The sequence below is a fragment of the Scyliorhinus torazame genome, chromosome 5 (assembly GCF_047496885.1).
Source record: "Scyliorhinus torazame isolate Kashiwa2021f chromosome 5, sScyTor2.1, whole genome shotgun sequence".
NCBI lineage: Eukaryota > Metazoa > Chordata > Chondrichthyes > Carcharhiniformes > Scyliorhinidae > Scyliorhinus > Scyliorhinus torazame.
In genome coordinates, this window is record NC_092711.1 from 5,649,621 (window position 1) to 5,674,646 (window position 25,026).

Sequence of the window (25,026 nt, forward strand, 5' to 3'; positions counted from 1 at the left end):
ACACCCTGACTCTCTCTCTCTCTGTCTCTCTCTCCCCATTTCTCTCTCCCCTTCTCTCTCTCTCTCTCTCTCTATCACACTCTCTCTCTCTCTCTGTCTCTCCCTCTGTCTCTCTCACACACTCTGTCTCTCTCTCACTCTGTCTCGCTCTCACACTCTCTCTCTCTCCCCGTCTCTCTCCTCCTCTCTCACACTCTCTCTCTCTCTCTGACACACTCTGTCTCTCTCTCACTCTCTCTCTCTCTCCCCCTCTCTCTCCCCCTCTCTCTCACACTCCCTCTCTCTCACACACTCTGTCTCTCTCTCACTCTCTCTCTCTCACACACTCTGTATCTCTCTCACACTCCCTCTCTCTCACACACTCTGTCTCTCTCTCACTCTCTCTCTCTCACACACTCTGTATCTCTCTCACACTCCCTCTCTCTCACACACTCTGTCTCTCTCTCACTCTCTCTCTCTCACACACTCTGTATCTCTCTCACACTCCCTCTCTCTCACACACTCTGTCTCTCTCTCTCTGTGACGCCGTCCAGTCAAAGGGATGTCCTACGTTAATATTAGTTTAAGCGCCCGACCTCTGCTGACCCTGAACAGGTGGAGACGTTCCTCTGAGCCACCCCCCCCCCCCCCCCCCACGCCCCCCCTGCTGCTGCGACTCCAGCAACTGCCCCAGACGCGGTCCTGACCTGTCCCTGTCAAAGGTAGCCCCGAAATACCGCCGCTCTCCCCAAATAAGGGCAGGGTGCTCGAGGCCAGCGCTCAGCTGCCTGGGTGACTGGCTGTGACAATTGGGATTTAAATCCATCCTGGGGTGTCGGGTGCAGACACGCCAGAGAGAGAGAGGGAGCGGGAGAGAGAGAGAGACGGGGAGCTTCGCCGACCCTGGTACAGAGAGCGACGCGGCAAAAGTGGGACCCAGGCGGTTCGGGGGGGGGGGGGGGGAGAAGGGGCGGAGGTCTGGGTGCAGGCGTCTAGCCGAGATCACAGGAGACGGCGACCGATTCCCGCTGAGCCAGCGTTAACGGTAAGCCCTTCACCGACTGCGTCAAGGACACATTCGATCGTGAAGCCAGCTCAGAGCGGGGGCCGGGCAGGGCAGCACAGTGGTTAGCACTGCTGCCTCACGGCGCCGAGGTCCCGGGTTCGATCCCGGCTCTGGGTCACTTTCCGTGTGGAGTTTGCGCATTCTCCCAAAGTGGGGATCACCCCCACAACCCAAAGATGTGCAGGCGAGGTGGATTGGCCGCGCTAAATTGCCCCTTAATTGGGAGAAAAATGAATTGGGTACTCTAAAATCAGGTCACTGGGAAAGCCGCTGCCTTCGATGGGGAGTGCGTCCGGGGTAGAGGCGAGCTTTGCAGATGATACAGAGATCTGTAGAGGGGCAGGTAGTATTGAGGAAGCAGGGGGCTGCAGAAGGATTTGGACAGGCTGGGAGAGCGGGCAATGAAGTGGCAGATGGAATACAATGTGGAAAGTGTGAGGTTATGCACTTTGGAAGGAGGAATGGAGACATAGACTATTTTCTAAATGGGGAAACGCTTCGGAAAGCAGAAGCACAAAGGGACTTGGGAGTCCTTGTTCACGATTCTCTTCACGTTAACGTGCAGGTTCAGTCGGCAGTTAGGAAGGCGAATGCAATATTAGCGTTCATGTCGAGAGGGCTAGAATACAAGACCAGGGATGTACTTCTGAGGCTGGATAAGGCTCTGGTCAGACCCCATTTGGAGTATTGTGAGCAGTTCTGGGCCCCGTGTCTAAGGAAGGACGTGCTGGCCTTGGAGAGGGTCCAGAGGAGGTTCACAAGAACGGTCCCGGGAATGAAGAGCTTGTCGTATGAGGAACGGTTGAGGACTCTGGGTCGGTACTCGTTGGAGTTTAGAAGGATGAGGGGGGGATCTTATTGAAACTTACAGGATACAGCGAGGCCTGGATAGAGTGGACATGGAGAGGATGTTTCCACTTGTGGGAAAAACTAGAAGCAGAGGACACAATCTCAGACTAAAGGGACGATCCTTTACAACAGAGATAAGGAGGAATTTCTCCAGCCAGAGGGTGGTGAATCTGTGGAACTCTTTGCCGCAGAAGGCTGTGGAGGCCCAATCACGGAGTGTCTTTAAGACAGAGATAGATAGGTTCTTGATCAATAAGGGGATCAGGGGTTATGGGGAGAAGGCAGGAGAATGGGGATGAGAAAATATTAGCCATGATTGAATGGGGGAGCAGACTCGATGGGCCGAGTGGCCTGATTCTGTTCCGATGGTCTTATGGCTGGAGTCGTGTCTGCGGTTTTGGTCTCCTTCTCTGAGGAAGGATGTCCTTGCTCTGGAGGGAGCGTAGCGAAGGTTTACCCGACGGATTCCGGGGGTGGCGGGGCTGTCACGTGAGGGGGGATTGACGAGCTTGGGATTGTTCCCGCTGGAGTTCAGGAGAATGAAGGAGGAAGGGAGGCGGGGGGGGGGGGGGATCGCACAGGTGGAGAGGGCGGGGTGGAGCTTCCCGAGTGTTGCTGGGAGCCGCGCTCGTCCAGGCAGGCGGGGCGGGGGGGGGGGGTGGTATTCCGCGAGGCCTAAGAACCGGTTCGAATGGTCTACCCTGGCCCCTGTTTCTGATGACCCCCCCCCCCTCTCTCTCTCTCTTCCCCCCACACCCCCCCGCCCAATCTCCAGGTGCTGCTCCTCCCTCAGCCGATCGGGAAGGACCCACCCCGGAGGAGGATGGGCGATTGGTCCTTTCTCTCGAAGATCCTGGAGCAGGTGCACGAGCACTCCACGGCAGTGGGCAAGGTGTGGCTGACGGTGCTCTTCATCTTCCGCATGCTGGTGCTGGGGGCGGCGGCCGAGTCGGCCTGGGGCGACGAGCAGTCGGGCTTCACCTGCAACACCCGCCAGCCTGGCTGCGAGACCCTGTGCTATGACCGGGCCTTCCCCATCTCCCACATCCGCTACTGGGTGCTCCAGATTGTCTTCGTCTCCACCCCGTCGCTCGTCTACATCGGTCACGCGCTCCACGCCGCGCGGATGGGGCGGAAACGGAGCCTGCGGTCGGGCGGCGGGGGGAGGCCCGAGGTCGGGCCTAAGGCCGGGGAGGCCGCCGGCGGCGGGGGAATCCGGGGCGCCCTCCTCCACACCTACGTCGGCAGCATTGTGGCCCGCTGCGTGCTGGAGATCGCCTTCCTGGCGGGGCAGTACCTCCTCTACGGGACCTTCCTGCAGGCCATGTACAAGTGTGACCGCTGGCCGTGCCCCAACCCCACTGACTGCTTCGTCTCCCGCCCGACCGAGAAAAACATCTTCATCGCCTTCATGGTGACCGTGGCCGGGGTCTCCCTCCTCCTGGGCCTGGCCGAGCTCTACCACCTGGGCTGGCGCAAGCTCCGCCCGCCGCCGCCGCCCCCCCCCGCCCCCCCCCCCCGGCGGGCGGGGCGCGGCCCCGAGCTGCCGCAGCGGACGGCCAGCGAGCAGAACCGGGCCAACCTGGCCGCCGAGCGGGGGGGCGGCGGGGGCTCCCCCCGGCTCCACGGAGGGGGGGGGGCGGGGGCGGCCGGCCGGGGATCCCCCCGGCTTCCCAACCCCCGGCGGGGGGGCTGTGCGGGGCGCGGCGCCCCCGCGTGAGGGGCCGGCGGAGTGGGCGGGGCGGGGGGGGGCGGAGTGGGCGGGGCGGGGGGGGGGGGATTGGGAGAAAATTGGGGAGGACCGGGAGGGATTGGGGAGAACTGGGCGGGGGGGGGGGGGGATTGGGAGAAAATTGGGGAGGACCGGGAGGGATTGGGGAGAACTGGGCGGGGGGGGGGGGGGGTGACCGGGATGAATGAAAAGGATTGCAGGAGAATTCGGAGATCAGAGGGAAAACCATGTGGGGGAATTGGTGAAAAGGGGAGAAATTGGGGGGATTCGTTTGGGTGATGGGGGGGGGGGTGATTTGTGGGGGTGATTTTGGGGGGTAATTTGGGGGGGGTGATGGGGGGGGTGATTGGGGGGTGATCTGGGGGGGTGATTTGGGGGGGTGATTGGGGGGGGTGATTGTGTGGGTAATTGGGGGGTGATTGGGGGGAGATTGGGGGGGTGACTGTGTGGGTGATGGGGGGATGATTGGGGGGTGATTGGGGAGTGATTGGGGGGTGATTGTGTGGGTAATTGGGGGGTGATTGTGTGGGTGATTGGGGGGGTGACTGTGTGGGTGATTGGGGGGGTGATTGGGGTGGGTGATTGGGGAGTGATTGGGGGGTGATTGTGTGGGTAATTGGGGGGTGATTGGGGGGAGATTGGGGGGGTGACTGTGTGGGTGATTGGGGGGGTGATTGGGGGGGTGATTTGGGGGGGTGATTGGGGGGTGATTGGGGGGTGATTGTGTGGGTAATTGGGGGGTGATTGTGTGGGTGATTGGGGGGGTGACTGTGTGGGTGATTGGGGGGGTGATTGGTGGGGGTGATTGGGGAGTGATTGGGGGGTGATTGTGTGGGTAATTGGGGGGTGATTGGGGGGAGATTGGGGGGGTGACTGTGTGGGTGATTGGGGGGGTGATTGGGGGGGGTGATTTGGGGGGGTGATTTGGGGGGTGATTGATGGGGGGGTAATGGGGGGGGTGATTGGGGGGGTGATTGTGTGGGTGATTGTGTGGGTAATTGGGGGGGTGATTGGGGGTGTGATTGGGGGGGTGATTGTGTGGGTGATTGGGGGGTGATTGGGGGGGTGATTGTGTGGGTGATTGGGGGGGTGATTGTGTGGGTGATTGTGTGGGTGATTGGGGGGGTGATTGGGGGGGTGATTGTGTGGGTGATTGGGGGGGTGATTGGGGGGGTGATTGTGTGGGTGATTGGGGGGGTGATTGGGGGGGGTGATTGGGGGTGTGATTGGGGGGGTGATTGTGTGGGTGATTGTGTGGGTAATTGGGGGGTGATTGGTGGGGAGATGGGGGGGTGATTGTGTGGGTGATTGGGGGGGTGATTGGGGGGTGATTGGGGGGGTGATTGGGGGGTGATTGTGTGGGTGATTGGGGGGGGTGATTGGGGGGGGTGATTGGGGGGGGTGATTGGGGGGGGTGATTGGGGGGGGTGATTGGGGGGGGGTGATGGGGGGGGGTGATGGGGGGGGTGATTGTGTGGGTGATTGGGGGGGGTGATTGGGGGGGTGATTGTGTGGGTGATTGGGGGTGATTGTGTGGGTAATTGGGAGGTGATTGGGGGGGGAGATTGGGGGGGGTGTTGAAATCTGGAGGATTGCATTGAGAAAGTGTGACAATCAGCTTTTATTTCCAATTTGGATTTACTTAAAGGTTACTGGCAGTACCTTGATCCGAAAGGGCGAAGGAGATTTCAGCTTTTGTGACTCCAGATGGTATATATCAATTCAAAGTTATGCCACTTGGCATGAAAAACGCCCCAGCCACATTTCAATGGTTAACTAACAAAGTCGTTTCCGGATTACCCAATTGTGCGTTATACATCGGCCATAGAACATAGAACATAGACAAATACAGCGCAGAACAGGCCCTTCAGCCCACGATGTTGTGCCGAACCTTTGTCCCAGATTAATCATAGATTATCATAGAATTTACAGTGCAGAAGGAGGCCATTCGGCCCATCGAGTCTGCACCGGCTCTTGGAATGAGCACCCTACCCAAGGTCCACACCTCCACCCTATCCCCACAACCCAGCAACCCCACCCAACACTAAGGGCAATTTTGGACACTAAGGGCAATTTATTATGGCCAATTCACCTAACCTGCACATCTTTGGACTGTGGGAGGAAACCGGAGCACCCGGAGGAAACCCACGCACACACGGGGAGGACGTGCAGACTCCGCACAGACAGTGACCCAAGCCGGGAATCGAACCTGGGACCCTGGAGCTGTGAAGCAATTGTGCTATCCACAATGCTACCGTGCTGCCCTTGAGAACAAATAAATCTACACTATATCATTCTACCGTAATCCATGTACCTATCCAATAGCTGCTTGAAGGTCCCTAATGTTTCCGACTCAACTACTTCCACAGGCAGTGCATTCCATGCCCCCACTACTCTCTGGGTAAAGAACCTACCTCTGACATCCCCTGACATCCCCTGGTAATTTTTAGCCAGAACATTTGAAACACCTGATGGAGTTATTCGATCGACTTCAGGAGGTGATAAACTGAGCCAAAAGTGAATTCGGAAAAGTCCAAGTCACTTTCCTTGGCCACACAATTGGACAGGATCGACTGGTCCCACGGGATGTGAAAACAAAAGTTCACAATATGGTGGAATTTAAAATACAGATGGAGGGTGAGAAGGTAAAATCAAGCACTAGAGTTTTGTGCTTAAACAAAGGAGATTACAATGGGGTGAGAGAAGAACTAGCTAAGGTAGACTGGGAGCAAAGACTTTATAGTGAAACAGTTGAGGACCAGTGGAGAACCTTCCAAGCGATTTTCCAAGTGCTCAGCAAAGAGTTATACCAACAAAAAGGAAGGACGGTAAAAAGAGGGAAAATCGACCGTGGATATCTAAGGAAATAAGGGAGAGTATCAAATTGAAGGAAAAAACATACAAAGTGGCAAAGATTAGTGGGAGACTAGAGGACTGGGAAATCTTTAGGGGGCAACAGAAAGCTACTAAAAAAGCTATAAAGAAGAGTAAGATAGATTATGAGAGTAAACTGGCTCAGAATATAAAAAACAGATCGTAAACGTTTCTACAAATATATAAAACAAAAACGAGTGGCTAAGGATTGGTCCTTTAGAGGATGAGAAGGGAGATTTAATAATGGGAGATGAGGAAATGGCTGAGGAACTGAACAGGTTTTTTGGGTCGGTCTTCACAGTGGAAGACACAAATAACATGCCAGTGACTGATGGAGGTGAGGCTATGACAGGTGAGGACCTTGAGAGGATTGTTATCACCAAGGAGGTAGTGATGGGCAAGCTAATGGGGCTAAAGGTAGACAAGTCTCCTGGCCCTGATGGAATGCATCCCAGAGTGCTAAAAGAGATGGTTAGGGAAATTGCAAATGCACCAGTGATAATTTACCAAAATTCACTAGACTCTGGGGTGGTCCCGGCGGATTGGAAATTTGCAAACGTGACACCACTGTTTAAAAAAGGAGGTAGGCAGAAAGCGGGTAATTATAGGCCAATGAGCTTAACTTCGGTAGTAGGGAAGATGCTGGAATCTATCATCAAGGAAGAAATAGCGAGGCATCTGGATGGAAATTGTCCCATTGGACAGACGCAGCATGGGTTCATAAAGGGCAGGTCGTGCCTAACTAATTTAGTGGAATTTTGTGAGGACATTAACAGTGCGGTAGATAACGGGGAGCCAATGGATGTGGTATATCTGGATTTCCAGAAAGCCTTTGACAAGGTGCCACACAAAAGGTTACTTCATAAGATAAATATGCATGGCATTAAGGGGAAAGTAGTAGCATGGATAGAGGATTGGTTAATTAATAGAAAGCAAAGAGTGGGGATTAATGGGTGTTTCTCTGGTTGGCAATCAGTAGCTAGTGGTGTCCCTCAGGGATCAGTGTTGGGCCCACAACTGTTCACAATTTACATAGATGATTTGGAGTTGGGGACCAAGGGCAATGTGTCCAAGTTTGCAGACGACACTAGGATAAGTGGTAAAGCAAAAAGTGCAGAGGATACTCGAAGTCTGCAGAGGGATTTGGATAGGTTAAGTGAATGGGCTAGGGTCTGGCAGATGGAATGCAATGTTGACAAATGTGAGGTTATCCATTTTGGTAGGAATAACAGCAAAAGGGATTATTTAAATGATAAAATATTAAAACATGCTGCTGTGCAGAGAGACCTGGGTGTGCTAGTGCATGAGTTGGTTTACAGGTGCAACAGGTGATTAAGAAGGCAAATGGAATTTTGTCCTTCATTGCTAGAGGGATGGAGTTTAGAACATAGAACATAGAAAAATACAGCACAGAACAGGCCCTTCGGCCCACGATGTTGTGCCGAACTTTTGTCCTAGATTAAGAACAAATTAATCTACACCCCATCATTCTACCGTAATCCATGTACCTATCCAATAGCCGCTTGAAGGTCCCTATTGTTTCCGACTCAACTACTTCCACAGGCAGTGCATTCCATGCCCCCACTCTCTCTGGGTAAAGAACCTACCTCTGATATCCCTCCTATATCTTTCACCATTCACCTTAAATTTATGTTCCCTTGTAATGGTGTGTTCCACCCAGGGAAAAAGTCTCTGACTGTTTACTCTATCTATTCCCCTGATCATCTTATAAACCTCTATCAAGTCGCCCCTCATCCTTTTCCGTTCTAATGAGAAAAGGCCTAGCACCCTCAACCTTTCCTCGTAAGACCTACTCTTCACTCCAGGCAACATCCTGGTAAATCTTCTTTGCACCTTTTCCAAAGCTTCCACATCCTTCCTAAAATGAGGCGACCAGAACTGTACACAGTACTCCAAATGTGGCCTTACCAAAGTTTTGTACAGCTGCATCATCACCTCACGGCTCTTAAATTCAATCCCTCTGTTAATGAACGCGAGCACACCATAGGCCTTCTTCACAGCTCTATCCACTTGAGTGGCAACTTTCAAAGATGTATGAACATAGACCCTCTCTGCTCCTCCACATTGCCAAGAACTCTACCGTTAACCCTGTATTCCGCATTCATATTTGTCCGAGTTTAAGACTAGGGAGGTCATGCTGCAATTGTATAAGGTGTTAGTGAGGCCACACCTGGAGTATTGTGTTCAGTTTTGGTCTCCTTACTTGAGAAAGGACGTACTGGCGCTGGAGGGTGTGCAGAGGAGATTCACTAGGTTAATCCCAGAGCTGAGGGGGTTGGATTACGAGGAGAGGTCGAGTAGACTGGGACTGTACTCGTTGGAATTTAGAAGGATGAGGGGGGATCTTATAGAAACATATATAATTATGAAGGGAATAGATAGGATAGATGCGGGCAGGTTGTTTCCACTGGCGGGTGAAAGCAGAACTAGCCTCAAAATAAGGGGAAGTAGATTTAGGACTGAGTTTAGGAGGAACTTCTTCACCCAAAGGGTTGTGAATCTATGGAATTCCTTGCCCAGTGAAGCTCCTTCATTAAATGATTTCAAGATAAAGATAGTTTTTTGGACAATAAAGGGATTAAGGGTTCTGGTGTTCGGGCCGGAAAGTGGAGCTGAGTCCACAAACGATCAGCCATGATCTCACTGAAGGGTGGAGCAGGCTCGATTTTTACATGAAACCCTTCACAGTGGCTGTCGATGCGAGTGATGTGGGCGCGGGTGCCGTGCTCTCACAAAAAGACGATGAAGGACTATTGGATATTTTTCCAAAAGATCACCAGAGGAAGTATTCAACAACTAAGAAGGAGACTTTGAGCTTGACGCTGACTTTGACACATTTTCAGATTTATAATCCATTGCTGTCTCTGGAGCGATTCCGGAATGAAAATGCCCGAATGTTTCGGTGGAGTTAATTGTGAGAGCATTTTCATTTAAAAATGACACATGTAGCAATACGAGAAAACGGGATCGCCGATGCTGTTATTACCAATGTTTGCCTGCTTTTGTTTTTGTTTCACAAAATGTACTTTCCTGGTCAGTTGTGAAAAGTGAAAAGGTGCAAAATGAAACCGTCTTTGACGGTGATGTTTCGGGGTTTTTTTTTCTTGGGGGGGAGGTGTCATGCGAGTTGCTGCGTGAAAATATTCACCAGCAGACCTTTGAGTGTGTAAAGAAGCAGCTTATTGTGTCAGCGCTCTGGGAGCAAGGCTTTAGATTCCGCAGTCTTCGTCAGCGCATATTCTCGCTTGAGCTAAGGTTCACGTTGGGTTAATATTCAGATTCAAAAGGGCAGAGTTAGCTTGCGCTCACTTTTACATACAACCAACCAGCTTTATTCGCGCCCCCATTAATTACATGCAACTAGTTACTCCTCCATGATCTCAGTCCATGCCATTATTGGTCGTAACCGAGGGCCTCACCCTCCTGCAGTTCGATAGCTGCAAAATGCAGACACTGAGCAAAGTTCGTCAATGGTCCATTGCCTCGACGGATGCACCTGGTTGTGAGTCACTTGTTTGGCACGGAGGGCTGAAATTCTCAACAGAAGGCACAAAAAAAGTGCATCAAGCAGTTTGCGGGGCCAAACATAATTTTAAAACACAAAATGTTCTCCAGCGCGAGCGTCCCTCCAAGAAATGTTTCGTCTTATCACATGGCTTCAGGGATGTCATTGTGTGGGTGGAGCTGGGCTGTGGCTCCGGCTTTTACCTTCGCTTTGGTTTGGAGCTGGTTTGTGGCTCTGCGTTTTTTTTACTTTTGTTTTCACATTTGGCGGCTGGATTCAGATCGAGAAGCATCTTGCAGTCTCTATCTCGCTGCATTTTAAATGCTGTTTCCAGATTACTTGTTCACTTAACAGTGCTAACTGTTTCCTGGGAGTAATTCAAACCTACTGTTTTGGAAGAAGGGTTTTCTGGTTTATGGCATGTTGTTATTGAATTGGAACAGTTGAGGGGGTATTCATTAATGGATATATATAGAGTACTGTAGCTGTGTGGAGTACTTCTGTTTGTAGTTGAAAATGCTCACTATGTGTGTTTATAAAAATATTAACAAAATTCGATGAATACGCTCTGTTTTTGATTACACTTGATGAAGGCCTCTGTTGAGAATCACCTGAAAGGCTTCCCTATATACACCTCATCAACAAAATGTTTAAAGAGTTGTGGGTCAGCTGAACATGATATACTTTGGAGCTTTCTAAACCCTGGCCATTAACAGAGGTCTGATGGGAGAGTCTGATGGGAGAGTCTGATGGGGGGTCTGATGGGAGAGTCTGATGGGAGAGTCTCATGGGAGACTCTGATGGGAGAGTCTGATGGGAGAGTCTGATGGGAGAGTCTGATGGGAGAGTCTGATGGGGGGTCTGATGGGAGTCTGATGGGAGAGTCTGATGGGAGAGTCTGATGGGGCGTCTGATGGGAGAGTCTGATGGGAGAGTCTGATGGGAGAGTCTGATGGGGGGTCTGATGGGAGAGTCTGATGGGAGAGTCTGATGGGAGAGTCTGATGGGAGAGTCTGATGGGAGAGTCTGATGGGAGAGTCTGATGGGGGGTCTGATGGGAGACTCTGATGGGAGAGTCTGATGGGAGAGTCTGATGGGAGAGTCTGATGGGAGAGTCTGATGGGGGGTCTGATGGGAGAGTCTGATGGGAGAGTCTGATGGGAGACTGATGCGGACTCTGATGGGAGAGTCTGATGGGAGAGTCTGATGGGGGGTCTGATGGGGAGTCTGATGGGGGGTCTGATGGGAAGTCTGATGGGGAGTCTGATGGGAGACTCTGATGGGGGGTCTGATGGGAGAGTCTGATGGGAGAGTCTGATGGGAGACTCTGATGGGGAGTCTGATGGGAGAGTCTGATGGGGAATCTGATGGGAGAGTCTGATGGGAGAGTCTGATGGGGGGTCTGATGGGAGAGTCTGATGGGAGAGTCTGATGGGAGAGTCTGATGGGAGAGTCTGATGGGAGAGTCTGATGGGGAGTCTGATGGGGGAGTCTGATGGGAGAGTCTGATGGGGAGTCTGATTGGAGAGTCTGATGGGAGAGTCTGATGGGGAATCTGATGGGAGAGTCTGATGGGAGAGTCTGATGGGAGAGTCTGATGGGAGAGTCTGATGGGGAATCTGATGGGAGAGTCTGATGGGAGAGTCTGATGGGAGAGTCTGATGGGGGTCTGATGGGAAAGTCTGATGGGAGAGTCTGATGGGAGAGTCTGTTGGGAGAGTCTGATGGGAGAGTCTGATGGGAGAGTCTGATGGGAGAGTCTGATGGGGGGTCTGATGGGAAAGTCTGATGGGAGAGTCTGATGGGAGAGTCTGTTGGGAGAGTCTGATGGGAGAGTCTGATGGGGGTCTGATGGTGGGTCTGATGGGAGAGTCTGCTGGGAGAGTCTGATGGGGAGTCTGATGGGAGAGTCTGATGGGAGAGTCTGTTGGGAGAGTCTGATGGGAGAGTCTGATGGGGGTCTGATGGGGGTCTGATGGGGGGTCTGATGGGAGAGTCTGCTGGGAGAGTCTGATGGGGAGTCTGATGGGAGAGTCTGATGGGAGAGTCTGATGGGAGAGTCTGATGGGAGAGTCTGATGGGAGAGTCTGATGGGAGAGTCTGATGGGAGAGTCTGATGGGAGAGTCTGATGGGAGAGTCTGATGGGAGAGTCTGTTGGAAGAGTCTGATGGGAGAGTCTGATGGGGGTCTGATGGGGGGTCTGATGGGAGAGTCTGCTGGGAGAGTCTGATGGGGAGTCTGATGGGAGAGTCTGATGGGAGAGTCTGATGGGAGAGTCTGATGGGAGAGTCTGATGGGAGAGTCTGATGGGAGAGTCTGATGGGGAGTCTGATGGGAGAGTCTGATGGGGGGTCTGATGGGAGAGTCTGATGGGAGAGTCTGATGGGAGAGTCTGATGGGAGAGTCTGTTGGGAGAGTCTGATGGGATAGTCTGATGGGGGTCTGATGGGGGGTCTGATGGGAGAGTCTGATGGGAGAGTCTGATGGGAGAGTCTGATGGGAGAGTCTGATGGGAGAGTCTGATGGGAGAGTCTGATGGGGGGTCTGATGGGAGACTCTGATGGGAGAGTCTGATGGGAGAGTCTGATGGGAGAGTCTGATGGGAGAGTCTGATGGGGGGTCTGATGGGAGAGTCTGATGGGAGAGTCTGATGGGAGACTGATGCGGACTCTGATGGGAGAGTCTGATGGGAGAGTCTGATGGGGGGTCTGATGGGGAGTCTGATGGGGGGTCTGATGGGAAGTCTGATGGGGAGTCTGATGGGAGACTCTGATGGGGGGTCTGATGGGAGAGTCTGATGGGAGAGTCTGATGGGAGACTCTGATGGGGAGTCTGATGGGAGAGTCTGATGGGGAATCTGATGGGAGAGTCTGATGGGAGAGTCTGATGGGGGGTCTGATGGGAGAGTCTGATGGGAGAGTCTGATGGGAGAGTCTGATGGGAGAGTCTGATGGGAGAGTCTGATGGGAGAGTCTGATGGGGAGTCTGATGGGGGAGTCTGATGGGAGAGTCTGATGGGGAGTCTGATGGGAGAGTCTGATGGGAGAGTCTGATGGGGAATCTGATGGGAGAGTCTGATGGGAGAGTCTGATGGGAGAGTCTGATGGGAGAGTCTGATGGGGAATCTGATGCGAGAGTCTGATGGGAGAGTCTGATGGGAGAGTCTGATGGGGGTCTGATGGGAAAGTCTGATGGGAGAGTCTGATGGGAGAGTCTGTTGGGAGAGTCTGATGGGAGAGTCTGATGGGAGAGTCTGATGGGGGGTCTGATGGGAAAGTCTGATGGGAGAGTCTGATGGGAGAGTCTGTTGGGAGAGTCTGATGGGAGAGTCTGATGGGGGTCTGATGGTGGGTCTGATGGGAGAGTCTGCTGGGAGAGTCTGATGGGGAGTCTGATGGGAGAGTCTGATGGGAGAGTCTGTTGGGAGAGTCTGATGGGAGAGTCTGATGGGGGTCTGATGGGGGTCTGATGGGGGGTCTGATGGGAGAGTCTGCTGGGAGAGTCTGATGGGGAGTCTGATGGGAGAGTCTGATGGGAGAGTCTGATGGGAGAGTCTGATGGGAGAGTCTGATGGGAGAGTCTGATGGAAGAGTCTGATGGGAGAGTCTGATGGGAGAGTCTGATGGGAGAGTCTGATGGGAGAGTCTGTTGGGAGAGTCTGATGGGAGAGTCTGATGGGGGTCTGATGGGGGGTCTGATGGGAGAGTCTGCTGGGAGAGTCTGATGGGGAGTCTGATGGGAGAGTCTGATGGGAGAGTCTGATGGGAGAGTCTGATGGGAGAGTCTGATGGGAGAGTCTGATGGGAGAGTCTGATGGGGAGTCTGATGGGAGAGTCTGATGGGGGGTCTGATGGGAGAGTCTGATGGGAGAGTCTGATGGGAGAGTCTGATGGGAGAGTCTGTTGGGAGAGTCTGATGGGATAGTCTGATGGGGGTCTGATGGGGGGTCTGATGGGAGAGTCTGCTGGGAGAGTCTGATGGGGAGTCTGATGGGAGAGTCTGATGGGAGAGTCTTTTGGGAGAGTCTGATGGGAGAGTCTGATGGGAGAGTCTGATGGGAGAGTCTGATGGGGAGTCTGATGGGAGAGTCTGATGGGGGGGTCTGATGGGAGAGTCTGATGGGAGAGTCTGATGGGAGAGTCTGATGGGAGAGTCTGATGGTGGGTCTGATGGGAGAGTCTGATGGGAGTCTCATGGGAGACTCTGATGGGAGAGTCTGATGTTGGGTCTGATGGGAGAGTCCGATGGGAGAGTCTGATGGGAGAGTCTGATGGGGGGTCTGATGGGAGACTCTGATGGGAGAGTCTGATGGGAGAGTCTGATGGGAGAGTCTGATGGGGGGTCTGATGGGAGAGTCTGATGGGAGAGTCTGATGGGAGAGTCTGATGGGGGGTCTGATGGGAGAGTCTGATGGGAGAGTCTTATGGGAGAGTCTGATGGGAGGGTCTGATTGGAGAGTCTGATGGAAGACTCTGATGGGGGGTCTGATGGGAGAGTCTGATGGGAGAGTCTGATGGGAGAGTCTGATGGGGGGTCTGATGGGGAGTCTGATGGGAGAGTCTGATGGGAGAGTCTGTTGGGAGAGTCTGATGGGAGACTCTGATGGGGGGTCTGATGGGAGAGTCTGATGGGGAGTCTGATGGGAGAGTCTGATGGGAGACTCTGATGGAGAGTCTGATGGGAGAGTCTGATGGGGGGTCTGATGGGGAGTCTGATGGGAGAGTCTGATGGGAGAGTCTGTTGGGAGAGTCTGATGGGAGACTCTGATGGGGGGCCTGATGGGAGAGTCTGATGGGGAGTCTGATGGGAGAGTCTGATGGGAGAGTCTGATGTGAGAGTCTGATGGGAGAGTCTGATGGGGAGTCTGATGGGGAGTCTGATGGGGGAGTCTGATGGGAGAGTCTGATGGGAGAGTCTGATGGGGGGTCTGATGGGAGAGTCTGATGGGGAGTCTGATGGGAGAGTCTGATGGGAGAGTCTGATGGGGGGTCTGATGGGGGGTCTGATGGGGAGTCTGATGGGAGAGTCTGATGGGGGGTCTGATGGGAGAGTCTGATGGGGAGTCTGATGGGAGTGTCTGATGGGAGAGTCTGATGGGGAGTCTGATGGGGAGTCTGATGGGGGAGTCTGATGGGAGAGTCTGATGGGAGAGTCTGATGGGAGAGTCTGATGGGAGAGTCGGATGGGAGTGTCTGATGGGAGAGTCTGATGGGGGTCTGATGGGGGTCTGATGGGGGGTCTGATGGGAGAGTCTGATGGGAGAGTCTGATGGGAGAGTCTGATGGGAGAGTCTGATGGTGGGTCTGATGGGAGAGTCTGATGGGAGAGTCTCATGGGAGACTCTGATGGGAGAGTCTGATGTTGGGTCTGATGGGAGAGTCCGATGGGAGAGTCTGATGGGAGAGTCTGATGGGAGAGTCTGATGGGAGAGTCTGATGGGAGAGTCTGATGGGAGAGTCAGATGGGGAGTCTGATGGGAGAGTCTGATGGGGAGTCTGATGGGGAGTCTGATGGGGGAGTCTGATGGGAGAGTCTGATGGGGAGTCTGATGGAAGAGTCTGATGGGGGGTCTGATGGGAGAGTCTGATGGGAGAGTCTGATGTGAGAGTCTGATGGGAGAGTCTGATGGGAGAGTCTGATGGGTGAGTCTGATGGGAGAGTCTGATGGGAGAGTCTGATGGGGGTCTGATGGGAGAGTCTGATGGGAGAGTCTGATGGGAGAGTCTGATGGGGGGTCTGATGTGAGAGTCTGATGGGAGAGTCTGATGGGAGAGTCTGATGGGAGAGTCTGATGGTGGGTCTGATGGGAGAGTCTGATGGGAGAGTCTCATGGGAGACTCTGATGGGAGAGTCTGATGGGAGAGTCTGATGGAAGAGTCTGATGGGGGGTCTGATGGGAGACTCTGATGGGGAGTCTGATGGGAGAGTCTGATGGGGAGTCTGATGGGAGAGTCTGATGGGGAGTCTGATGGGAGAGTCTGATGGGGGGTCTGATGGGAGAGTCTGATGGGAGAGTCTGATGGGAGAGTCTGTTGGGGGGTCTGATGGGAGAGTCTGATGGGAGAGTCTGATGGGGAGTCTGATGGGAGAGTCTGATGGGAGAGTCTGATGGGAGAGTCTGATGGGGGGTCTGATGGGGGGTCTAATGGGAGAGTCTGATGGGAGAGTCTGATGGGAGAGTCTAATGGGAGAGTCTGATGGGGAGTCTGATGGGAGAGTCTGATGGGAGAGTCTGATGGGAGAGTCTGATGGGAGAGTCTGATGGGAGAGTCTGATGGGGGGTCTGATGGGAGAGTCTGATGGGAGAGTCTGATGGGAGAGTCTGATGGGAGAGTCTGATGGGAGAGTCTAATGGGGAGTCTGATGGGAGAGTCTGATGGGAGAGTCTGATGGGAGAGTCTGATGAGAGAGTCTGATGGGGAGTCTGATGGGGGGTCTGATGGGAGAGTCTGATGGGAGAGTCTGATGGGGGGTCTGATGGGAGAGTCTGATGGGGAGTCTGATGGGAGAGTCTGATGGGGAGTCTGATGGGAGAGTCTGATGGGAGAGTCTGATGGGGGGTCTGATGGGGAGTCTGATGGGAGAGTCTGATTGGAGAGTCTGATGGGAGAGTCTGATGGGGGAGTCTGATGGGGGGTCTGATGGGAGAGTCTGATGGGAGAGTCTGATGGGAGAGTCTGATGGGGTCTGATGGGAGAGTCTGATGGGAGAGTCTGATGGGAGAGTCTGATGGGAGAGTCTGATGGGGAGTCTGATGGGAGAGTCTGATGGGAGAGTCTGATGGGAGAGTCTGATGGGGAGTCTGATGGGAGAGTCTGATGGGGAGTCTGTTGGGGGGTCTGATGGGGGGTCTGATGGGAGAGTCTGATGGGAGAGTCTGATGGGGAGTCTGATGGGGAGTCTGTTGGGGGAGTCTGATGGGGAGTCTGATGGGGGGTCTGATGGGAGAGTCTGATGGGAGAGTCTGATGGGAGAGTCTGATGGGAGAGTCTGATGGAGAGTCTGATGGGGAGTCTGATGGGGGGTCTGATGGGAGAGTCTGATGGGAGAGTCTGATGGGAGAGTCTGATGGGAGAGTCTGATGGGAGAGTCTGATGGGGGTCTGATGGGAAAGTCTGATGGGAGAGTCTGATGGGAGAGTCTGTTGGGAGAGTCTGATGGGAGAGTCTGATGGGAGAGTCTGATGGGGGGTCTGATGGGAAAGTCTGATGGGAGAGTCTGATGGGAGAGTCTGTTGGGAGAGTCTGATGGGAGAGTCTGATGGGGGTCTGATGGTGGGTCTGATGGGAGAGTCTGCTGGGAGAGTCTGATGGGGAGTCTGATGGGAGAGTCTGATGGGAGAGTCTGTTGGGAGAGTCTGATGGGAGAGTCTGATGGGGGTCTGATGGGGGTCTGATGGGGGGTCTGATGGGAGAGTCTGCTGGGAGAGTCTGATGGGGAGTCTGATGGGAGAGTCTGATGGGAGAGTCTGATGGGAGAGTCTGATGGGAGAGTCTGATGGGAGAGTCTGATGGAAGAGTCTGATGGGAGAGTCTGATGGGAGAGTCTGATGGGAGAGTCTGATGGGAGAGTCTGTTGGGAGAGTCTGATGGGAGAGTCTGATGGGGGTCTGATGGGGGGTCTGATGGGAGAGTCTGCTGGGAGAGTCTGATGGGGAGTCTGATGGGAGAGTCTGATGGGAGAGTCTGATGGGAGAGTCTGATGGGAGAGTCTGATGGGAGAGTCTGATGGGAGAGTCTGATGGGGAGTCTGATGGGAGAGTCTGATGGGGGGTCTGATGGGAGAGTCTGATGGGAGAGTCTGATGGGAGAGTCTGATGGGAGAGTCTGTTGGGAGAGTCTGATGGGATAGTCTGATGGGGGTCTGATGGGGGGTCTGATGGGAGAGTCTGCTGGGAGAGTCTGATGGGGAGTCTGATGGGAGAGTCTGATGGGAGAGTCTTTTGGGAGAGTCTGATGGGAGAGTCTGATGGGAGAGTCTGATGGGAGAGTCTGATGGGGAGTCTGATGGGAGAGTCTGATGGGGGGGTCTGATGGGAGAGTCTGATGGGAGAGTCTGATGGGAGAGTCTGATGGGAGAGTCTGATGGTGGGTCTGATGGGAGAGTCTGATGGGAGTCTCATGGGAGACTCTGATGGGAGAGTCTGATGTTGGGTCTGATGGGAGAGTCCGATGGGAGAGTCTGATGGGAGAGTCTGATGGGGGGTCTGATGGGAGACTCTGATGGGAGAGTCTGATGGGAGAGTCTGATGGGAGAGTCTGATGGGGGGTCTGATGGGAGAGTCTGATGGGAGAGTCTGATGGGAGAGTCTGATGGGGGGTCTGATGGGAGAGTCTGATGGGAGAGTCTTATGGGAGAGTCTGATGGGAGGGTCTGATTGGAGAGTCTGATGGAAGACTCTGATGGGGGGTCTGATGGGAGAGTCTGATGGGAGAGTCTGATGGGAGAGTCTGATGGGGGGTCTGATGGGGAGTCTGATGGGAGAGTCTGATGGGAGAGTCTGTTGGGAGAGTCTGATGGGAGACTCTGATGGGGGGTCTGATGGGAGAGTCTGATGGGGAGTCTGATGGGAGAGTCTGATGGGAGACTCTGATGGAGAGTCTGATGGGAGAGTCTGATGGGGGGTCTGATGGGGAGTCTGATGGGAGAGTCTGATGGGAGAGTCTGTTGGGAGAGTCTGATGGGAGACTCTGATGGGGGGCCTGATGGGAGAGTCTGATGGGGAGTCTGATGGGAGAGTCTGATGGGAGAGTCTGATGTGAGAGTCTGATGGGAGAGTCTGATGGGGAGTCTGATGGGGAGTCTGATGGGGGAGTCTGATGGGAGAGTCTGATGGGAGAGTCTGATGGGGGGTCTGATGGGAGAGTCTGATGGGGAGTCTGATGGGAGAGTCTGATGGGAGAGTCTGATGGGGGGTCTGATGGGGGGTCTGATGGGGAGTCTGATGGGAGAGTCTGATGGGGGGTCTGATGGGAGAGTCTGATGGGGAGTCTGATGGGAGTGTCTGATGGGAGAGTCTGATGGGGAGTCTGATGGGGAGTCTGATGGGGGAGTCTGATGGGAGAGTCTGATGGGAGAGTCTGATGGGAGAGTCTGATGGGAGAGTCGGATGGGAGTGTCTGATGGGAGAGTCTGATGGGGGTCTGATGGGGGTCTGATGGGGGGTCTGATGGGAGAGTCTGATGGGAGAGTCTGATGGGAGAGTCTGATGGGAGAGTCTGATGGTGGGTCTGATGGGAGAGTCTGATGGGAGAGTCTCATGGGAGACTCTGATGGGAGAGTCTGATGTTGGGTCTGATGGGAGAGTCCGATGGGAGAGTCTGATGGGAGAGTCTGATGGGAGAGTCTGATGGGAGAGTCTGATGGGAGAGTCTGATGGGAGAGTCAGATGGGGAGTCTGATGGGAGAGTCTGATGGGGAGTCTGATGGGGAGTCTGATGGGGGAGTCTGATGGGAGAGTCTGATGGGGAGTCTGATGGAAGAGTCTGATGGGGGGTCTGATGGGAGAGTCTGATGGGAGAGTCTGATGTGAGAGTCTGATGGGAGAGTCTGATGGGAGAGTCTGATGGGTGAGTCTGATGGGAGAGTCTGATGGGAGAGTCTGATGGGGGTCTGATGGGAGAGTCTGATGGGAGAGTCTGATGGGAGAGTCTGATGGGGGGTCTGATGTGAGAGTCTGATGGGAGAGTCTGATGGGAGAGTCTGATGGGAGAGTCTGATGGTGGGTCTGATGGGAGAGTCTGATGGGAGAGTCTCATGGGAGACTCTGATGGGAGAGTCTGATGGGAGAGTCTGATGGAAGAGTCTGATGGGGGGTCTGATGGGAGACTCTGATGGGGAGTCTGATGGGAGAGTCTGATGGGGAGTCTGATGGGAGAGTCTGATGGGGAGTCTGATGGGAGAGTCTGATGGGGGGTCTGATGGGAGAGTCTGATGGGAGAGTCTGATGGGAGAGTCTGTTGGGGGGTCTGATGGGAGAGTCTGATGGGAGAGTCTGATGGGGAGTCTGATGGGAGAGTCTGATGGGAGAGTCTGATGGGAGAGTCTGATGGGGGGTCTGATGGGGGGTCTAATGGGAGAGTCTGATGGGAGAGTCTGATGGGAGAGTCTAATGGGAGAGTCTGATGGGGAGTCTGATGGGAGAGTCTGATGGGAGAGTCTGATGGGAGAGTCTGATGGGAGAGTCTGATGGGAGAGTCTGATGGGGGGTCTGATGGGAGAGTCTGATGGGAGAGTCTGATGGGAGAGTCTGATGGGAGAGTCTGATGGGAGAGTCTAATGGGGAGTCTGATGGGAGAGTCTGATGGGAGAGTCTGATGGGAGAGTCTGATGAGAGAGTCTGATGGGGAGTCTGATGGGGGGTCTGATGGGAGAGTCTGATGGGAGAGTCTGATGGGGGGTCTGATGGGAGAGTCTGATGGGGAGTCTGATGGGAGAGTCTGATGGGGAGTCTGATGGGAGAGTCTGATGGGAGAGTCTGATGGGGGGTCTGATGGGGAGTCTGATGGGAGAGTCTGATTGGAGAGTCTGATGGGAGAGTCTGATGGGGGAGTCTGATGGGGGGTCTGATGGGAGAGTCTGATGGGAGAGTCTGATGGGAGAGTCTGATGGGGTCTGATGGGAGAGTCTGATGGGAGAGTCTGATGGGAGAGTCTGATGGGAGAGTCTGATGGGGAGTCTGATGGGAGAGTCTGATGGGAGAGTCTGATGGGAGAGTCTGATGGGGAGTCTGATGGGAGAGTCTGATGGGGAGTCTGTTGGGGGGTCTGATGGGGGGTCTGATGGGAGAGTCTGATGGGAGAGTCTGATGGGGAGTCTGATGGGGAGTCTGTTGGGGGAGTCTGATGGGGAGTCTGATGGGGGGTCTGATGGGAGAGTCTGATGGGAGAGTCTGATGGGAGAGTCTGATGGGAGAGTCTGATGGAGAGTCTGATGGGGAGTCTGATGGGGGGTCTGATGGGAGAGTCTGATGGGAGAGTCTGATGGGAGAGTCTGATGGGAGAGTCTGATGGGAGAGTCTGATGGGAGAGTCTGATGGGAGAGTCTGATGGGGAGTCTGATGGGGAGTCTGATGGGGAGTCTGTTGGGGGGTCTGATGGGAGAGTCTGATGGGAGAGTCTGATGGGAGAGTCTGATGAGGAGTCTGATGGGGGGTCTGATGGGAGAGTCTGATGGGAGGGTCTGATGGGAGAGTCTGATGGGAGAGTCTGATGGGAGAGTCTGATGGGAGAGTCTGATGGGAGAGTCTGATGGGGAGTCTGATGGGGAGTCTGATGGGGAGTCTGTTGGGGGGTCTGATGGGAGAGTCTGATGGGAGAGTCTGATGGGAGAGTCTGATGGGGAGTCTGATGGGGGGTCTGATGGGAGAGTCTGATGGGAGAGTCTGATGGGAGAGTCTGATGGGAGAGTCTGATGGGCGAGTCTGATGGGAGAGTCTGATGGGAGAGTCTGATGGGAGAGTCTGATGGGCGAGTCTGATGGGAGAGTCTGATGGGAGAGTCTGATGGGGAGTCTGATGGGGAGTCTGATGGGGAGTCTGATGGGAGAGTCTGATGGGAGAGTCTGATGGGCGAGTCTGATGGGAGAGTCTGATGGGAGAGTCTGATGGGAGAGTCTGATGGGCGAGTCTGATGGGGAGTCTGATGGGAGAGTCTGATGGGGGGTCTGATGGGAGAGTCTGATGGGAAAGTCTGATGGGGAGTCTGATGGGAGAGTCTGATGGGAGAGTCTGATGGGAGAGTCTGATGGGGAGTCTGATGGGGAGTCTGATGGGGGGTCTGATGGGAGAGTCTGATGGGAGAGTCTGATGGGAGAGTCTGATGGGGAGTCTGATGGGGAGTCTGATGGGGAGTCTGATGGGGGGTCTGATGGGAGAGTCTGATGGGGGAGTCTGATGGGGAGTCTGATGGGGAGTCAGATGGGAGAGTCTGATGGGGGTCTGATGGGAGAGTCTAATGGGAGAGTCTGATGGGGAGTCTGATGGGAGAGTCTGATGGGAGAGTCTGATGGGAGACTCTGATGGGGAGTCTGATGGGAGACTCTGATGGGGAGTCTGATGGGGGGTCTGATGGGAGAGTCTGATGGGGGTCTGATGGGGAGTCTGATGGGAGAGTCTGATGGGGGGTCTGATGGGAGAGTCTGATGGGAGAGTCTGATGGGAGAGTCTGATGGGGGGTCTGATGGGAGAGTCTGATGGGAGAGTCTGATGGGAGAGTCAGATGGGAGAGTCTGATGGGGGGTCTGATGGGAGAGTCTGATGGGGAATCTGATGGGAGAGTCTGATGGGAGAGTCTGATGGGAGAGTCTGATGGGAGAGTCTGATGGGAGAGTCTGATGGGAGACTCTGATGGGAGAGTCTGATGGGAGACTCTGATGGGGAGTCTGATGGGGGGTCTGATGGGAGAGTCTGATGGGGGTCTGATGGGGAGTCTGATGGGAGAGTCTGATGGGGGGTCTGATGGGAGAGTCTGATGGGAGAGTCTGATGGGAGAGTCTGATGGGGGGTCTGATGGGAGAGTCTGATGGGAGAGTCTGATGGGAGAGTCAGATGGGAGAGTCTGATGGGGGGTCTGATGGGAGAGTCTGATCAGGGTCTGATGGGAGAGTCTGATGGGAGAGACTGATGGGAGAGTCTGATGGGAGAGTCTGATGGGAGAGTCTGATGGGGGGTCTGATGGGAGAGTCTGAAGGGGGTCTGATGGGAGAGTCTGATGGGAGAGACTGATGGGAGAGTCTGATGGGAGAGTCTGATGGGAGAGTCTGATGGGAGACTGATGGGGAGTCTGATGGGGGGTCTGATGGGAGAGTCTGATGGGGGTCTGATGGGGAGTCTGATGGGAGAGTCTGATGGGGGGTCTGATGGGAGAGTCTGATGGGAGAGTCTGATGGGAGAGTCTGATGGGGGGTCTGATGGGAGAGTCTGATGGGAGAGTCTGATGGGAGAGTCAGATGGGAGAGTCTGATGGGGGGTCTGATGGGAGAGTCTGATGGGGAGTCTGATGGGAGAGTCTGATGGGAGAGTCTGATGGGAGAGTCTGATGGGAGAGTCTGATGGGAGAGTCTGATGGAGAGTCTGATGGGGAGTCTGATGGGGAGTCTGATGGGAGAGTCTGATGGGAGAGTCTGATGGGAGAGTCTGATGGGGAGTCTGATGGGGATTCTGATGGGAGAGTCTGATGGGAGAGTCTGATGGGGGTCTGATGGGAGAGTCTGATGGGAGAGTCTGATGGGAGTGTCTGATGGGAGAGTCTGATGGGAGAGTCTGATGGGAGAGTCTGATGGGGAGTCTGATGGGAGAGTCTGATGGGGAGTCTGATGGGAGAGTCTGATGGGAGAGTCTGATGGGAGAGTCTGATGGGAGAGTCTGATGGGAGAGTCTGTTGGGGAGTCTGATGGGAGAGTCTGATGGGAGAGTCTGATGGGGAGTCTGATGGGGAGTCTGATGGGGGAGTCTGATGGGAGAGTCTGATGGGAGAGTCTGATGGGGGGTCTGATGGGGAGTCTGATGGGAGAGTCTGATGGGAGAGTCTGATGGGAGAGTCTGATGGAGAGTCTGATGGGGGGTCTGATGGGAGAGTCTGATGGGAGAGACTGATGGGAGAGTCTGATGGGGGGTCTGATGGGAGAGTCTGATGGGAGAGTCTGATGGGAGAGTCTGATGGGAGAGTCTGTTGGGGGGTCTGATGGGAGAGTCTGATGGGAGAGTCTGATGGGAGAGTCTGATGGGAGAGTCTGATGGGAGAGTCTGATGGGAGAGTCTGATGGGAGAGTCTGATGGTGGGTCTGATGGGAGAGTCTGATGGGAGAGTCTGATGGGGAGTCTGATGGGGGGTCTGATGGGAGAGTCTGATGGGAGACTCTGATGGGGAGTCTGATGGGAGAGTCTGATGGGAGAGTCTGATGGGAGAGTCTGATTGGAGAGTCTGATGGGAGAGTCTGATGGGGGGTCTGATGGGAGAGTCTGATGGGAGAGTCTGATGGGAGAGTCTGATGGGAGAGTCTGATGGGAGAGTCTGATGGGAGAGTCTGATGGGAGAGTCTGATGGGAGAGTCTGATGGGAGAGTCTGATGGGAGAGTCTGATGGGGATTCTGATGGGGAGTCTGATGGGAGAGTCTGATGGGGGGTCTGATGGGGGGTCTGATGGGAGAGTCTGATGGGAGAGTCTGATGGGAGAGTCTGATGGGAGAGTCTGATGGGGGGTCTGATGGGAGAGTCTGATGGGAGAGTCTGATGGGAGAGTCTGATGGGAGAGTCTGATGGGGGGTCTGATGGGAGAGTCTGATGGGGAGTCTGATGGGGGGTCTGATGGGAGAGTCTGATGGTGGGTCTGATGGGAGAGTCTGATGGGGGAGTCTGATGGGAGAGTCTGATGGGAGAGTCTGATGGGGGGTCTGATGGGAGAGTCTGATGGGGAGTCTGATGGGGGGTGGTCTGATGGGAGAGTCTGATGGGGAGTCTGATGGGGGAGTCTGATGGGAGAGTCTGATGGGAGAGTCTGATGGGGGAGTCTGATGGGGGGTCTGATGGGGGGTCTGATGGGGGGTCTGATGGGGGGTCTGATGGGAGAGTCTGATGGTGGGTCTGATGGGAGAGTCTGATGGGGGGTCTGATGGGAGAGTCTGATGGGAGAGTCTGATGGGAGAGTCTCATGGGAGAGACTGATGGGGGGTCTGATGGGGGGTCTGATGGGAGAGTCTGATGGGAGAGTCTGATGGTGGGTCTGATGGGAGAGTCTGATGGGAGAGTCTGATGTTGGGTCTGATGGGAGAGTCTGATGGGAGAGTCTGATGGGAGAGTCTGATGGGGAGTCTGATGGGGAGTCTGATGGGAGAGTCTGATGGGAGAGTCTGATGGGAGATTCTGATGGGAGAGTCTGATGGGAGAGTCTGATGGGGGGTCTGATGGGAGAGTCTGATGGGGAGTCTGATGGGGGGTCTGATGGGAGAGTCTGATGGGAGAGTCTGATGGAAGAGTCTGATGGGGGGTCTGATGGGAGAG

The 25,026-nt window shown here is 54.4% G+C and overlaps 1 protein-coding gene across 1 annotated transcript in view; it reads left to right on the forward strand.

The window, feature by feature from the left end:
- The first annotated feature begins 970 nt into the window (after nucleotides 1-970).
- The window catches only part of LOC140422584 (gap junction alpha-5 protein-like), a 120,467-nt gene continuing 96,411 nt past the window's right edge, over nucleotides 971-25,026 (forward strand). Inside the window, 3 exon segments of the mRNA XM_072507592.1 lie at nucleotides 971-1,024; nucleotides 2,670-3,379; nucleotides 3,381-3,401. Of these exon segments, the coding sequence (XP_072363693.1) occupies nucleotides 2,718-3,379; nucleotides 3,381-3,401 (683 nt within the window). The 5' untranslated portion in view covers nucleotides 971-1,024; nucleotides 2,670-2,717.